This window comes from Dendronephthya gigantea, unplaced genomic scaffold (genome assembly GCF_004324835.1).
Source record: "Dendronephthya gigantea isolate DGI-Jeju-01 unplaced genomic scaffold, DenGig_1.0 000002F, whole genome shotgun sequence".
In the NCBI taxonomy this organism is placed as follows: Eukaryota; Metazoa; Cnidaria; class Anthozoa; order Malacalcyonacea; family Nephtheidae; genus Dendronephthya; species Dendronephthya gigantea.
The window spans coordinates 1231246-1246219 of record NW_021163012.1 but is presented as its reverse complement, the minus strand read 5'-3'; the positions used below and the strand labels follow the sequence as shown (position 1 = coordinate 1246219).

Here is a 14974-nt window from a genome sequence, read left to right as displayed (position 1 = left end):
GAGTTGTGTATGTATTAATTGTGCAAGAGGTTTTTGTTGGAATTTGCTTATCCCAGTTTTGTTCTCAATATTTTGTGCTGTGTTAATTCAGATGATGTTGTTTTCATGATATTAAAAGGATGTGGTGAATTGTATGCAGACAACCAATCTCTAGGATCAATTGAAGCAGTTGGATTATACTGTAAGTACCGGCCATCAAAAGCTTGTGTGTAATATATTCAAATGTTAGTTGATTTGAATATATCGCAGTGCTAAGTTAAGCAGATTCTATGATCTGTAAAATTCCTTTAACTAGTACCAAGTAAAGAGATTGCAAGTGGTAGTTGGATAAAGGCAACACAGACATCACTTGTTATTAAAATACCAGCATCAGTGGTGAAAAGTGCACAGGAAAAATATCCTGATGTTCTTATTTTGTGACTCTTTTGCCTAATCTTTTTCAGGCAAATTTTAAATTATTTGTTCACAACCTTTTCAAACATACTAACGATATATTACTAAACTATTTTTGAAAGTAAAATCTAACACTTTTACAACAATAGGTTTATATTATAAGCTAAACTGTAGTTACATCATTATTTAAATATCATATAAACATCATATTTCATATAAACACAAAATGTTTTTCTGCAAATGATTCATCTAATTTTTCTTTTTTTATCATAACGATTAGCATCATGTTCATTTTCAGATAATTCATCTTCACTTATGACCTCTTCAACTAAACCCTCGAGCTTGTTAACTCTTTCATTCAAATTGAGCAACATTGAATGTGTCTATAAAACATAACAGAAATAGGATAAGATAGTCAAATTGTATGTATCACCCTTGCCATAGAAAACAGTGGCCATGAGTTTAAATAACTAGAAAGGATAAATATGAACATATTAGCTGAATGGCAGAAACATTCAAGGCAAGTTGATACATACTATTAATTCCGCATCTTGTATATTCGGCTTAATGCTTGTGTTTGTGCCCTGTCCAAGTTGGTAACTTTTAACTTTGTTCCAGTCTAGTGTGTACAGATCTCTAAATATATTCATTAATGAATGGCAAATAGTTTGATCTAAGTTACCCAAAGTCCCAAACCATATTTTGATGATCGATGATGTTGATAAACATCAATAACTTACCTAATGCAGTCTAGTTTCTTTGGTGTGGTGTCGTACATTCGGCCGATAGCACGGTGACAGTGCTTGCATTCCAGAATATGAAAGGTACTGTAATAGTTCAAAGAAATCAAATGTAAAAACTTTCCCAGGGCTGCACTTTATCTTTGAATTCAAATAGCTTAGAAATCATTTCACCTTCCTCTATCATCTCCTTCACCGGATGTCTCGCATTCCTGAGATATTCCCACAGATTCAGTGACAGCTTGAAAAACATAGATGATTTAATAGGTTGTTTGTACATCCGTACATTCACCTTGAAAATAGCGATGCTAATTGCTAGATATTTGGCAGATTGCTACCAAACCTATTGTGGTACAGCTATTTTTCTGTATACCAACCATTAAGTGATATGCTTTTTAAATTTTTGTTCATCCTCGCTGTTGCAAAACTATCTCCTAGGATGTTAAGACAACTCATGCAATAGAAAACATAATACTTTTGTTTTTGTTCTTCCGCGGCTAACTCCTCAGAGGCAGCCATATTGGTATCGAAGTCTCGAAGAAACGTTCACACGAGACCACGAGACACGCGCGTGTTGAAAGCTGGTAGTTGTGTCCAGTTTAATATTGCGGTCTGTGATGCATACTAAATATATATAATATATATATATATATAATTCAGATGTTCATAACCTCTCAATCTCTCCACTTATTTTGCACTTCTTATCAGTGCTTGCTATCCACGACAAGCCTATTATCAGGGATACAAAGACATGATATTGTCCTGAACGATTGCTCGTTAAAAAAAAAGGCACTGTTTACTTTTCCGCCACAAAACATAGACACTTGGTCTGCGCAGAAAGATAATTTCTAGTAGAACTAGACAATGTAAACTGTAGCTAACGACAGTCATTTAACGATGAAATCAATATACAACTACCATATCTGCTTCGTATAATCTCAAATTTCCAGGTAGTGAACCCCGGACATACGTCACCTGGTCGGATTGTCCCGCGCTGTACGCTCCAGAGCGCGCGGTATCCGGTCAAATTGAACAAGGGACTACTCAGATCAGCAGGTCTTGGCCTTTAATGAAATAAAACCGTTTAATTTTTAAACGAATATCAGTTCAAAATGAACACTAGCGAATATCTTAACCAACTACTAAAAGATAAAACAACCATTTCAAAAATGCCCAAGATATTTCTACATTTGGAACGACTACTCGACGAAGGTGAGCCGACATTATAATATTTACATTTACTCAACTATTCGAAATATAAAACACCTTTCAACTTGTTTATTTCTCTTCGTAACATAGCGGCTTTCAAGTATATTGGTAAGTCTGCTTTATGCGTAGAAGCGTCCTAAATATAGTCTTCATTTCACGGCGTTTATATTTAGGATGGCTTCAAAATCCAGGCTTAAATCTTCGTGCGCTATTTGAAATGTAACATGTTTACAAAATCGATCAACTGGCGTAGCAAATAGCATATAGATTTCATGGTTTATATTTCTACTTGTTTTAATTGCGAACTAATGCTTTGATAACAGGAATCGTAAAATAGCTTAGCACACTAATCTTAGATGAGTGTATTAATAAGAGTTGGGTTTTTCTTCGAAAATCACGTTGAAAAGGCACTTGGCATGGACACAGTTTGCAGACTAGCTGCTCGATTTCGATTGCTCCGCGTGGCCGCCGTGGCGCGGTATTTCATTCATGATACTTGGGCTTTCGCATAAATGATGAACTTTTGATAGATTGTAATTCCATCATTTTGTAAACAGCGTAGCCCAAATGCACTTGCTTTAAATTTCATCCTCGCTTCAGCGACGATTTGAATTTATAATGCTACTTTGCTCTCCAAGGCTGTAACATTTTCATAAAACAAACACATAGCAACATGTAATGCAAAGTAGTTTCAATTGCGCCTCTGTGATTATTTTCGCCGCATTCATTTAAAAGACAAATGGAGGGATTTAATTTGACAAGATTCGATCGCAATATTTTAACCACAATCTTGCAGACGTAATACTTCTTTCTTTCCCCACGCTTTGTAATGTTTACCCGAGCGAGAGCACAGCGCAAGCACCTGCTCCATTGCAGGTCACCTCTTATGCGTATTTAGAGATTCAAAACGAAAGTTGTTATTATTTCAATGCCCTTCCGTCGACTAAACAAAATTAAATTGTCAGTAGGAAGAGCGACAGTAATGAAAAGTGTATAATTTTATAGCAAGTTCTTCCAGCGAAAGCGTAGAAATGGGTTGTAAACTTGAATGGGAAATATTAATTACGCTTGTGTAGCTGTCAAAAGTATCGAGTTACGAAGACGCTAACATTTAATATTGCTTTTCTGTAAGCTATCTAGCGGTTTGGAGTAGACTCTGTTGCCCAGAATGTTTATAAAACCGTAAAAAAGTATCTCCTTTTCTTCCCAAAACAAATGAAACTGACATTTAAAATTATTAATAGCTGGTTTTCCATGCTTTTTCATGCGTTAAATAGCATTGGCTCGTGCCAAATTCCATAGCAACATAAGAAGCTGTTTCACACACAAACAATTATAACAATACATTGTCTCAAAGCCAATTAATTTCCAGGTCTTTTTTTTTTAAATAAAAGCGTTATGTTTCAAATTAGAATATTTCCATCAATTCCATGTAGCTTATGTATTTTCAATAAGGTGTATAGCTCACAAAATACTAATGTTATAACATTGGGATGCTGGTGTGTACATTATAATACAAAACACAAGGATTACAACAGATTAAAATTTAGACAATCAATTCTCCCTTGTAAAGAAATCAAACTCAGCCTGAGTTTTAAAATCAAGGCTATTGAAATATAGCTTGAATATAGACTTAAAAACACATCTGTTAGCTATTGCAGCATTTGAAAGTAGAACATTGATGAAAAATTCTACCTAAACAATTCTATTTTTCCTAGGATACTTCAAATGAATTCCACTTGCTATAGGAGTAGTTGGCTTAGCAACGTAAATATCTTGATTCTGTTTGCCCAGCTTTGTTTAAACGAAAGCTAATTTATGCAACAGTTTTAATGAAAATAGTTAATGAGAGATAACATGCATTGATACATGAAGGATAGATTATTTTAATTGATTCTGATATAGGTCATCTTTCAAAATGAAATGAAATTTGCATGCTAGCATTGTATACTTGTTCTAAGGTTTAATTATTTCCCATTCCAATCTGGTTAAAAAACTCCAATGTGTTTACCAAAATCCAATCTTTGACAGTTTATCTGTAAATAATCTTTCGTAATTGACATTTGAGATTTTCCAGTGCCGACCAAAATATAAAGACAGTTGCTCTGCAAGTAAGGTCTAACAACTGAAACAACATAGCCATTCTAACTATCAAGCCTATCAATGTTAACCTCTTATATTTAGAAATTAACCGTATACGAACTGAGCTATTCCATGGTCCATGCAATGGCCTACCATTACCCGCCTCTGCACCACTTAACCTACCACCATCTAACGGTAAAAATGTAAAACTAACTGAAAAGGTGTTTGCTCCTGTCAAAGAGTTCCCAAAGGTCAGTTTAACACAACTAACATAATTTTAACCAAACAAAAGTAATGTCAGCAAGAAAGAAGACTTAAAAAGAAAACATAGACTTAGTTTTCTAATATGCAATGCAAATTTATTAGTTCAATTTTGTTGGACGGATTATTGGACCAAGAGGATTAACTTTAAGAAAAATTGAAGCAGAGACAGGCTGTAAGCTTTTAGTTCGTGGGAAAGGGTCAATGAAAGATAGAAAAATGGTAAGGCTTTTGATATGAGCTTTTTGCATGTTTTTTGTGTTACTTTTTGTGGCATCAGTGATGAACTAAGTGGCCTGTTTAGATCATTCAATAAACTAGGCAATAAATGATGGAGAATAATTCTTGTCAAACAGGAGGAAGAGAAGCGTGGTCAACCAAACTATGAGCATTTGGAGGAAGACCTTCATGTTCTGATAGCTGTTGAAGATACTCAAGAAAGAGCAAGTGTAAGATTGGAAAGAGCTGTTAATGAAATCAAAATGCTGATGAAACCAGTGGTATGTACAATTGCATTAAGAGAACTAAACAATCTTACAGATTCTAAGATTGTGTTAATAGTTTATTGAATCATTGCTTTAGTACAAATATATCAGTGAGTCTTTGTGATAAAATTAACTTGTTAAACTTTGTAGGAGGATGGTGATGATGAAATAAAGAGGGAACAACTGGGAACATTGGCGCTCATTAATGGTACATACAGACCACCAGGTATTCTGAGCTCAGCTGTGTTTGCGAACATCACCCTTGGCTTGATGTATAAAACAACCATAATTAATTTTATACCTTAGGCAGTAATGGTAACATGAACATGCTCAGTCCTCCTGCAACGCCAGTATCTGGTGCCTTCCCTGGAGTTAGATCACCCGCAGGTAACTATTGCATCCGCCTATTACATCAAATGTTCTAGGTTGTATTCAGGTTTGCAATCGGTTCAATATTTTATCATTCACTCAATTTAATAGTTGGAAACCATTTGTCAACGGCAATGGCAGGAACCGACTTTGGATTCTCATCTCGGGGAGGTGTTGTGGATATCTCAATGGATGGATCTTTCATAGGTACTACTCTGGCTTTTTAAAACAAGCATGGTAAAAAAATATTTGATAGATATTTTTCATTGTTAGAAAATGGTGGTCTGTTTGGATTAGGTGGGAATCCAAAAGTTCGAAGAGGTCTCGTGCGGGAACATCCATACTCAAGGTAATGTAATTGCATGTTCTAGGTTCAGCTATCAGTAATTACAAACATTGTTGTATAAATTTTAGATTCCTAGCTGAAAATGACCATGTACAAAGGTAACAAGCTAACCTGAGTAACCTAAATTTGTTTATCACATAGTAACAAAACACTAAACTAAAAATACATATGTAAGATACCTAATACTTAACTTTAACAGTTTATCACAGTAAATGAATTATTATTATATAATTAATTTTAAAAAAGTGGAAAAATAATATATTATGTTGCTGGTTAATATATAAAAAGATGATTATTAGCTTTATTATAGCTGTAAGAAAACTAATTGCGATAAAATATTGATTGTATAATTGATTAAATTTATATTTTGAAAGGTAACGTTTTTTATGCTTTGCAACTGAGGTAGCGCGCAGTAAATGGTTGTTGATATTTTAAACGTGGAGTGAATCATCTTCCATGAGATGTGTGGCAATTCGATCTAAAAAGCACTCTTGCATAATGTCTCCATAAGTGTAGCTTGTATCTACATCTCAGAAATCGCGGTGGGCGCGGGAACTTTTTAAAAGGTGTAAGAATCCTCGCTGGATTACAATTTTTTGACACAATGAAAAAAAGAAACAAGCAAATTTCATTAACAGAACTTGTAATGCTAAATCCTAAATTTTTTTTCTACTTTATAAAAAATTGTGATGCTTCTCCAGAGATATAGTTCGCAGTCTTCAACTTTGTGCGTTTTACTTGTGTTCCAAACTTTCAGACAAGTGCATGTGAGAAATCAATACTTTTCCTCAACACAAAACCTTCTTCTTCTTTATCTTCTCCATATTCGCTTTCTTGTTCTCCATATTCATCATCATCGTCTTCATTCAAAGCTACTCCCGGCACTTGAGGAATAAGAATCTGGGGGCGAACTGGAACAAAATCATCTGGCACCTGGAAGAGGCCGTCAATGTCAAAATCGGATGCGAAAATAGTTGTTTCTTCAATGAAGAACCATTTCAAGAGAGTGCAGAGAGTTCTAAAGTATTTAGACTACCCCTACCTCCCAATATGGTTCATCCAAATAGAAATCTTTGTCGTCTAGGGGATCAAAAAACTTCAACCTGGCTATGAAACCTGGAAACAGACATCAATCATTGATATGGTCACAAGTGTAGAAACATAGTCTATGGTAGAACGAATAAGGTCTCAGGATCTTTGAGTACCACTACATAAGATCTTACTAACCAGTAAAGAGACCGCCGATTGTGGATATCGCTAAAGTGATCATCAAAGCTGCAACTTGTATGGCACATTGGATGTTGGCAGATCTTCCCTGACCCGCGTTGATATCGGGAAAATGTTGCGTCAGTTCTGCATACTCCGTGGTATTCATGGCTGGCGCTCGTGCTGGGTAAATCTTGTACAAGCTAAATGTGAAGTGAGAAATTATGATGCGTGTAATATCTGGTATTGCATTAATACTGGTATATGGTATTGTATCCATACTGGTATATGGTATTGTATCCATACTGGTATATGGTATTGTATCCATACTGGTACATTGTATCCATTACCTGTTTTTGTATTGAGGAAATCCAGCGATGGCAGCAATCACGATGCTACATATTCCTGATAACACTCCAGGTATGCCATGAAGACTTGTCACACCGCACGTGTCGTGCATACTGAACTGTTTGATTAACCAGGGCTGGAAAACAGAACACGTTTGGAAATTTCATGACTGCGACCAAAATAAGGCGATGTGAGGAGAAAACTTTAAAGCAATACTTTTAAACTCACCTGGAAATACTCATAACCTGCAGTGGACGATGCACCCGCTATTAAACCTATCAAAACTGCCCCCCAAGGATGGATGATCATATGAGCTATAGCACCAACAGCAACTCCTCCTGATAACGTTGCATTTTGAATATGGACCTACAGGAACGGATACAAATAAAGTAAGAATAAACACATGATATCTAAAAACTTTGATAGCTCATCAACCTAGCAATGTCTGAGGAAGGGGTATGAGGTAACCTCGTACCCAGAGTCTCTTTAACGTGCAAAAGAAAAACGCCCTACCTAGAGGTCTGTCTAGTACGAAGATGCTCTAAAGGTGAACTCTTACCATACTAAATTTGGATTCTCTAGTCAAAACTGTGGAGCAGGCAAAAGCTGTCACACAGCTTGCAGCCAATGCAAAATACGTGTTGATGATGGCTCGGTGCTTTATGTGACCAAGAAGTAATGATGAATTGAAACCAGGCCAATAAACCCATAGGAAAAGAGTTCCTACATGAGAAAATGACATCGATGAATGCATTGATTTGCAATGGTTTGCAAGAGGTGGCAATTCTACAATTGAACTTACCCAGCATTGCAAAGAGGTCAGAATGGTACAAAGATACCTCCTCTTCATGTGCAACTGCTCGCGGGTTGAAGATCATCTTTGCCACTCCCAGTCCAAACAACGCACCAAACACGTGAATATAAAACGCTCCCCCCGGGTCTATTGCTTCTAAGATATGTTCACACACACCCCGGTTTATCGAGTACAAGAATACCTCTACCACCGTGATGAGAAACAACTGAATAGGACTGGCCTTTCCGAGGATCACGCCAAGAGTGATCAGAACTGTGGCTGTCGCGAATTCAGCTTTGATAACACTAAGAAAAGAAAACGATGCTGTGGTGTACGGCCTAAGGCTGGCTCTATCAGTCTTGTCTCCAATCTCATCACACTCATATTGGGAGTCAACGCAAGAAGCAGTTCATTAATGATGAAGTATTCGTGTTATCAACTTTCTCTCTTGGTGATTTCTGATGCAAATATTCTTATTTCGTCTCATGTCTTATCCCGCTGAGAAAGCAGACTGGGTGGGTTTGTATATACAAATTATCAAAGTAATATCATAATTGCTGTAGAACGAGGTAATATGTGTTTTCAGGTTGATATAATCAGTCGATGAAAAGACCCAACAAGGAGTCGGTGACGTGAATAAGCTGTCGAATATTACCTGTCTCCTGTAAGGTGAATTTTTGAATCTTTGAGATTGAAGAAACCTGCCATGACTACCGACCACTGAATCGCCACAGTGCCAACAATAAAGTTGTATCCTAATCCACTGAAACCATACCTTTTGAGAAATATCATCAAAAAACCATATCCGACAAAAACCATGACATGAACGTCTTCAAATGCTAATAATAAAAAATACCACTCCAGTTGCTCATAGAAAGGTCAGAGGAGAGCAGAAATGGTTTAAATCATTTAACAGACGATACGATAAATAAAACAAATGTTTACCATTCAGTCTAATAGGATCATTCTCGTGGTTATGGTCACTGTCAGGAGGATCAACAGGTAAGAGTTCTTCGCCATAATCGATAAAGACAACATACATTGTAAGAATGAATATTTCAAAGACAAACAACATTGTTGTGATCTTGCTTTTACGTCGTAACGATGAACGTTGCATCTTGGAAGCTTGAAATACCCACTTAGAATACTCGAAATAGAAATTGCAACACTCGGTTATGTAGAAGTGTATAATTGCGACGATTATATGTTGGTTAACTAGCAGATGGTAGCATGTATGTTCATATTGGTGATATTGACAAACAACAGTTGCCAATTGCTCGTATGCTCGCAACCGACTGTTAGACTAGCTTGGGGGGTCTAACCCCAACAGATATGAACTAAAGAAACGATATTAAAGAATGGCGGTGAAAACAGTTAACGAACAAAAATAGAAGTAATAGCACTCTCAAATACGGCTTCTTAAGTGTTTTTATACGGATAGAAACACTGTCAACGACTAAAATTCATACCCATAAAAGCTACGTGTTCAATCTTATGTATACAAACGACTAATTTTTTGGATCTAATCATGCCAAGATGTTTGTTTAGATTTGAACTAATTTAGACCGCTTTCCAGTGGGTATTTTGGAACACACGTTAAAAAATTTAGCATAAACAATATAATTCGGGAAACGATGCATAAGATTTCCTGCTGTTTGTGGTTTATATATATTCGTTGTCTGAGTTGAGAGAACCGGTAAGTGATGTTCTATCTTTCTTTTAGGTACACCGGCTTTCTTAATTGGCCATGCAATGAAGGGAAAGCAAAATGATTCAGCCATTTCATCGCCGGATATTTGGTAAATATAAAAAGCTTTATTTCATCAATATTTTTACATCTTTACTTATGAAAAACATTTATCTGTTTTTTAAATATATCATCGTTAAATTTAGTTGATAACATAGTTTATACAAATTTTATCCCTGCTGATGTTCCATCATCTTTCAATCATCTTTCAATGGGTGTGGTTAAACTGCTTTCATCTGAAGGCATTTCCTGTGCTAAAACAGAAAAACATAATCCATTAGAAGAACTGACATTAACATAACAGCCACTAGCTTATTTAGACTTCGAGAGGGAAAAATGTAGTATTTTAGACTTTTCCATTTACCTTTGCAAATATCCATTAATTTCGTATTTTCAACTCTCAATTTTTCCTCTCTCTTCAAAGCTTCATTCAACTCATTCTTCGTCTTAAGACATTCCTCTTCCTTATGACGTAATCTCTTCTCCAGTCCTCCGCATTTTGACTTGACCTCGGTCAACTCCCGAGTGACCTTCTCGCAACTTGCTTTCGAGTTGTCCAACTCTTTCTTCAGGGCGTAACACTGCTGTTGAAGACTATCAACCATGCCACCTTGAATCTTGATATTTCTCCGAAAGTTCTCCAGTTGGCTTCTAAGAACCAGGTACTTATTCTGAGAAATTTCACCTTCCATTTTAAGCGTCTCGTATTCTTTTCGGGCTTTCTCAAGCTGTTCGGATATAGTGACACAGCGCTTACGAGCATTGATTAGTTTGATCCTTTTAGTGCAGAACTTGATCTTCGCTGCATTGAGCTCTTGTTGTAAAACTTGTCGATATTGTTGAGAATTTGCCTCAGGATTTTCCTGAACGTTCTTCTTGGCCCCATCCAGCCTTTCTTTACCTACATCACAAGCTTCTTTGGCTTTCTCGATTTCGATTTCCAAGCGGTCACAAAGTTCAACATGAGCGTGTAAATCTTTCTCTAAATCATGGCACCTTTCACGGCAGTTTTCAAGTTCGTTTCTCAAGTTATCGCAACGGTTTTGTACTTCGTCCGATTGCTGTTCCAATATGCCCAACTTTTCCTGAGATGCGGACTTTGATTTCGTGCTAAAGCGTGTGGATCCCATCAAACTGTAGGTTTTCTGCCTCGAAAGACAACCCTGTTTATACAGCACTCTCCACTTACGGACGACTGTCAGAGCAAGTGTGGCTTTCTGGAGAATATCTGGGATAAGTCTTATCACCGAATCGTAATCGTAGCTTCGTCCTCTTAAGGTGCAAGTGTGGAGATGTTTCGAGCTAGGTTCGGAGAACAGCGATTGATCTATCGTGCCTGGACCGAGTAATCCCTTCCATTGTGAAAGCAAAGTTTTAAGATTCTCAACAACATTCGTGAGTTTTAGCTTCTGTGATGATGGCCAGAAGAATTCACACATCGGTTCAAGAATATCGTCTGTGAAGCTCTGATGGAGTTGTTCCAGCTTTTCGCACAGTTCGTTGAATCTCACGAGGATATTTTCTTCCTGAGTGATGGTTCTGGTCTTAATGACAGGATTGATGAGTAAAGTTGTACTTTGTTCCCAGGCTAACAGTTCCGCGACAGACCTAAAGTGGATTTAGGATTATCTGTTAATGATGTGTGAAAATCTTATCGATGCTTATCGTTGGGAGAAGTAATTGAAACTGGAGTTAGTTGGATCAACGTTAAATACGACACAGTTCACTCAGAAATCGTTAAATTAGACAAGCTTTCTCTATGTATATACTTACTGTCTTGAGGTGACATTCCCAAAAGTCTTGTGATGCCAGGATGTCCAACGTTTCGTTACCTGGCGTAGTTTACGATACATTTCCTCTGTAAAACTTTCTTTCTCTCTGCCTGTCATCAGATTTTCAATCTCTTTTCCAAATTCCGAACATTGGTCGCACATCCACATTTCCCTCGCTGGTTCAGACATCGCTGTGAGATCCTCGTACTGCATGAGCAAATGAAATAAAGCTTTGTTGAGTAACTATATTAGGGAATATAGTATACCTCCTAGTCACGCAGTTATACTTACATAATATTTCTTCATCTTTTACAATCGTTGATTATCACAAACACTGATGCTAAAAGACAAGATGAAACACTTTAGTTTGCACAAATCTACTTACAAACACTCATTGTACACTTGATGAACATATACAGTAATACTGAACGGAGATAAGCGTCGCACATAATTCTATCTTATAACGATATTTACAACCAGTACATGCGCTAGATACATATACAAATCATTTAGCAAAATATTAAAAAGATTATATACCTGAAGTCAAAACCATAAACCGTTATATCACTTTATTACCTCCTAATCTAATCTTCTATGTTTTTAATACAATCTCGTTCCTCGAATCCCCCAAAAATCAATTTAAGCTCAGTTCAACTATAGTAAGGCTTTTATACACCACCTCACCATACACGACAAAGATTCTCTATATGAAAATCTGCCTAAATATATCCGCTTTATATAGACTACATGTCCATCGCGAGTGTATAATATCTGAATAGTTTCCTTACATGTTCCCACCCGCAATGAAATCAATTGTCTCAGCGGAAATGAAGTTTGAATATGTAACAGGCATGAGGTGCATTAACTATGAACTTGTCATGCAATTTATATCTGTCACGATACTCTAGAAAGAAGATTAAGATTCGTGTTTTTATGTTTTTATGTAAGAACAAAGGAATTCGTGCATGTCGCAAAAGGTGAGGAAGAGTATAAAAAAACGAAATGAGGATTACCGAATTGTTTTTATCCCTAATGTGCACTTAACCTATTAGTATGTCATGCGAGTTTCACTGTTCTTCTATTGAGATGAAGAATGTGTCAAAAGGGAACTATAACGATGAGAAAAGATAAATTACTGCATTTAGATGTTTACGAAACACTGTCTGTAATATGCCAAGAAACGAACTTCGTGACCAAACTCTGACTCTTCAGATATTAACACACGTATATACAGAATCAGACTATAAAGTCAACTTAAACTGTATAAAACAAAAGGTTCGCTTTAAGACAGTCCGATAAAATTTTATATATTTTATGCATTGCGAATGAGAGATGTCTTAACTGGATCCTGCGTGCGTTGTATTATGGATATATGATCAGGAAGAAACTCCGGCTAAATGACACAATGTTTGCTATATGGATATGTGTGTTTCAAAGTCGCAAAACTTTGAACAAACAGCCGATTCTGTTGATAGACAAAGCGTTGTACGGTTGGGTGGTTTGCATTCAAAACATCAAAGATTAGCGTTTTACGACGCCATGCAACAAGTTGCGGTTTCACTTGACGTCTTAAAACATCACAAGATATAGCAGAAATAAAAGGAAAATTAGCGTTACCTTAGGAGTATAAATCTTGACGAAGATTATCGATACCCTTAATGAACTTATATGTATAACTTCTAGGTATAAAAGTAACGTTTTTTGTCTGATTTACCTGGCTGTTTTCGTGTCATCAACCGCCCACAACAAAGGCCAAGAAGCCATTCATTCAAAATGTATTCAAATCATAACGCAATCTGCGCACTAGAGTCATCAATAACACTCCAGAAATCCTCTCCCTGAGTTTTCAAATAGTAGTTGTAGCAGAATTATAGGCTTACCGACTATTCTTGAGATTGAATGTAATATTTTGTGCAAAAAGGGAGCGTTCAGTTTAGAAACGAAAGTAAAAATGAATCTTTTCAGCAATGAATGATGATTTGAATATTGAAATGAGTTTTAAGAATGAATGAAAGGAAGGCGCCCATCCACGTGGTGCATGTTTTAAATCTTTAGTGAGACGCGTGTTTATTCGTCTGTGTCTAGTGGCTGAGCGTAGTACTTCATGTTTATTTCATATTAAGTCGAATATGATATAGTGTAATATCGTACGAGCAAATTGTTTTCAGAAGAGCATGTATAATATGAATGTGTTTGTGCATTTTTGCATCAGTGAAGCCACGGAAAAAAAACTATCTGCGATGGATTAAAATCCATGAAAACCAGACTTCATCGTCTGTGCCTCCGTACAATCTTTACTTTCCAACAACAGTTGCACTAATTCACTTTCAAAACTTGTTAAAAACTTTTCTATTTCATCCTTATTTATTTCATCATAATGATCATCTACGCCTGTCCTAATCTACGTGGTCTAGGTGTTCCAGCACTTTGGAAAAAGCTAACCACTCTTTCAACATACTCTTGCATTACCCTGCCTCTTACAATCAGTCTTAGGCTATGTGGACACGAGCGTCGTTTTCCAGCGTTTTCAAAATCGTTTTTGTCTATTTTATTGTTTAGACACCCTGTCCACACGATCCAATGGAAAATACGCCTAATACGCGTTAAACTCATTTCAACTGTTTGAAACCATTTTGGCACGAAAACAAATATGAAAACGCTCGAAAACGTTACCGTGTGCATGCACGTGTACATAGCCTTAATCCTGAATTCCGAATATCAATATGTCGTTTTTGGATTATGCTAAAAACATCACTTCTCTTCTAGATATCCTGGGAGTCCACAACACTTGGCTTTTGGTTTACGGATTTGATCGAAAGGAATAACCAGTTCTCCACGTGGCTTTTTGGAGAACATATTGGCATGGTAGACCAATATGTTTCTGGATGACTGGATTCGTCAATCCTCAGGTAACATCATTTACGTATAGTGAAATACTTGTAAATAAAATAAACTTACGGTGGTGGGTTTAAGCCCTTGCAGTGTGAAAACATGAGTTTCAAAAATTGGAAAATTGAACATTGAAAAATTGAAAATTGGAAAATTAAAAGAAATTCAAAGTTTCAAAAAAAAATTGAAATTAGGAAAATTAAAAAAATTCGAAGTTTCAAAAAAAAGGAAAAAATTCTAAGTAAAAAAAAGAGGGTAGAGAGGAGAGTAGACAGGATAGGAGAGGAGAGAAGAGCATAGATCCTCCAAGTGTATGTTCTTCTATCCTTCTCTT

The 14974-nt window shown here is 36.4% G+C and overlaps 4 protein-coding genes and 1 long non-coding RNA gene across 7 annotated transcripts; 2 read left to right on the top strand and 3 right to left on the bottom strand.

The window, feature by feature from the left end:
- Nucleotides 1–522: 522 nt before the first annotated feature.
- On the bottom strand, nucleotides 523–1656 carry LOC114532194 (kinetochore protein mis18-like). The gene is made up of 5 exons (XM_028553763.1): nucleotides 1511–1656; nucleotides 1308–1374; nucleotides 1134–1220; nucleotides 930–1029; nucleotides 523–776 (listed from the first exon to the last, which is right to left on the bottom strand). Exons 1-5 carry the CDS (start codon nucleotides 1650–1652, stop codon nucleotides 639–641), a joined length of 534 nt encoding a protein of 177 aa, XP_028409564.1. The 5' UTR covers nucleotides 1653–1656; the 3' UTR covers nucleotides 523–638.
- A 476-nt stretch (nucleotides 1657–2132) lies between these two features.
- On the top strand, nucleotides 2133–6213 carry LOC114532181 (protein quaking-like). The gene is made up of 9 exons (XM_028553759.1): nucleotides 2133–2345; nucleotides 4527–4675; nucleotides 4791–4907; nucleotides 5042–5185; nucleotides 5321–5396; nucleotides 5477–5557; nucleotides 5651–5746; nucleotides 5813–5888; nucleotides 5954–6213. Exons 1-9 carry the CDS (start codon nucleotides 2246–2248, stop codon nucleotides 5985–5987), a joined length of 873 nt encoding a protein of 290 aa, XP_028409560.1. The 5' UTR covers nucleotides 2133–2245; the 3' UTR covers nucleotides 5988–6213.
- A 233-nt stretch (nucleotides 6214–6446) lies between these two features.
- LOC114536939 (ammonium transporter Rh type A-like) lies at nucleotides 6447–9492 on the bottom strand. Its single transcript, XM_028558211.1, has 9 exons — nucleotides 9178–9492; nucleotides 8888–9071; nucleotides 8242–8537; nucleotides 7999–8162; nucleotides 7668–7805; nucleotides 7442–7575; nucleotides 7113–7294; nucleotides 6928–7001; nucleotides 6447–6818 (listed from the first exon to the last, which is right to left on the bottom strand). Exons 1-9 carry the CDS (start codon nucleotides 9347–9349, stop codon nucleotides 6639–6641), a joined length of 1524 nt encoding a protein of 507 aa, XP_028414012.1. The 5' UTR covers nucleotides 9350–9492; the 3' UTR covers nucleotides 6447–6638.
- Nucleotides 9074–14655, top strand: LOC114536991. The gene is made up of 3 exons (XR_003688550.1): nucleotides 9074–9234; nucleotides 9956–10031; nucleotides 14518–14655. It is a non-coding gene; the product is annotated as an uncharacterized LOC114536991 (long non-coding RNA).
- LOC114536955 (structural maintenance of chromosomes protein 4-like) lies at nucleotides 10052–13927 on the bottom strand. Of its 3 annotated transcripts, none has more exons than XM_028558212.1 (5): nucleotides 13466–13927; nucleotides 12043–12091; nucleotides 11753–11958; nucleotides 10344–11587; nucleotides 10052–10233 (listed from the first exon to the last, which is right to left on the bottom strand). In XM_028558212.1, exons 2-5 carry the CDS (start codon nucleotides 12055–12057, stop codon nucleotides 10181–10183), a joined length of 1518 nt encoding a protein of 505 aa, XP_028414013.1. In that variant the 5' UTR covers nucleotides 12058–12091; nucleotides 13466–13927; the 3' UTR covers nucleotides 10052–10180. The 3 variants fall into 3 exon arrangements, with proteins under 3 accessions (XP_028414013.1, XP_028414014.1, XP_028414015.1); XM_028558213.1 differs by lacking the exon at nucleotides 13466–13927 and adding an exon at nucleotides 12289–12794; XM_028558214.1 differs by lacking the exon at nucleotides 13466–13927 and adding an exon at nucleotides 12328–12794.
- Nucleotides 14656–14974: the final 319 nt, after the last annotated feature.

Bases quoted from the DNA above. Each gene is read 5' to 3' on its own strand.
- LOC114532194 (XM_028553763.1), bottom strand. From the start codon at position 1,652: ATGGCTGCCTCTGAGGAGTTAGCCGCGGAAGAACAAAAACAAAAGTAT. The intron at 1,375-1,510 runs GTTGGTATACAG...ATGTTTTTCAAG, and splicing joins AAAAAGCATATCACTTAATG to CTGTCACTGAATCTGTGGGA. The intron at 1,221-1,307 runs GTGAAATGATTT...GAACTATTACAG, and splicing joins GAAGGAGATGATAGAGGAAG to TACCTTTCATATTCTGGAAT.
- LOC114532181 (XM_028553759.1), top strand. From the start codon at position 2,246: ATGAACACTAGCGAATATCTTAACCAACTACTAAAAGATAAAACAACC. The intron at 4,676-4,790 runs GTCAGTTTAACA...CAAATTTATTAG, and splicing joins CTGTCAAAGAGTTCCCAAAG to TTCAATTTTGTTGGACGGAT. The intron at 5,889-5,953 runs GTAATGTAATTG...TATAAATTTTAG, and splicing joins CGGGAACATCCATACTCAAG to ATTCCTAGCTGAAAATGACC.
- LOC114536955 (XM_028558212.1), bottom strand. The intron at 11,588-11,752 runs GTAAGTATATAC...AATCCACTTTAG, and splicing joins GGGAATGTCACCTCAAGACA to GTCTGTCGCGGAACTGTTAG. The intron at 10,234-10,343 runs GTAAATGGAAAA...TTTCTGTTTTAG, and splicing joins ATTAATGGATATTTGCAAAG to CACAGGAAATGCCTTCAGAT.
- LOC114536939 (XM_028558211.1), bottom strand. From the start codon at position 9,349: ATGCAACGTTCATCGTTACGACGTAAAAGCAAGATCACAACAATGTTG. The intron at 9,072-9,177 runs GTAAACATTTGT...TTTTATTATTAG, and splicing joins TGATCCTATTAGACTGAATG to CATTTGAAGACGTTCATGTC. The intron at 6,819-6,927 runs GTAGGGGTAGTC...GGCCTCTTCCAG, and splicing joins TGGATGAACCATATTGGGAG to GTGCCAGATGATTTTGTTCC.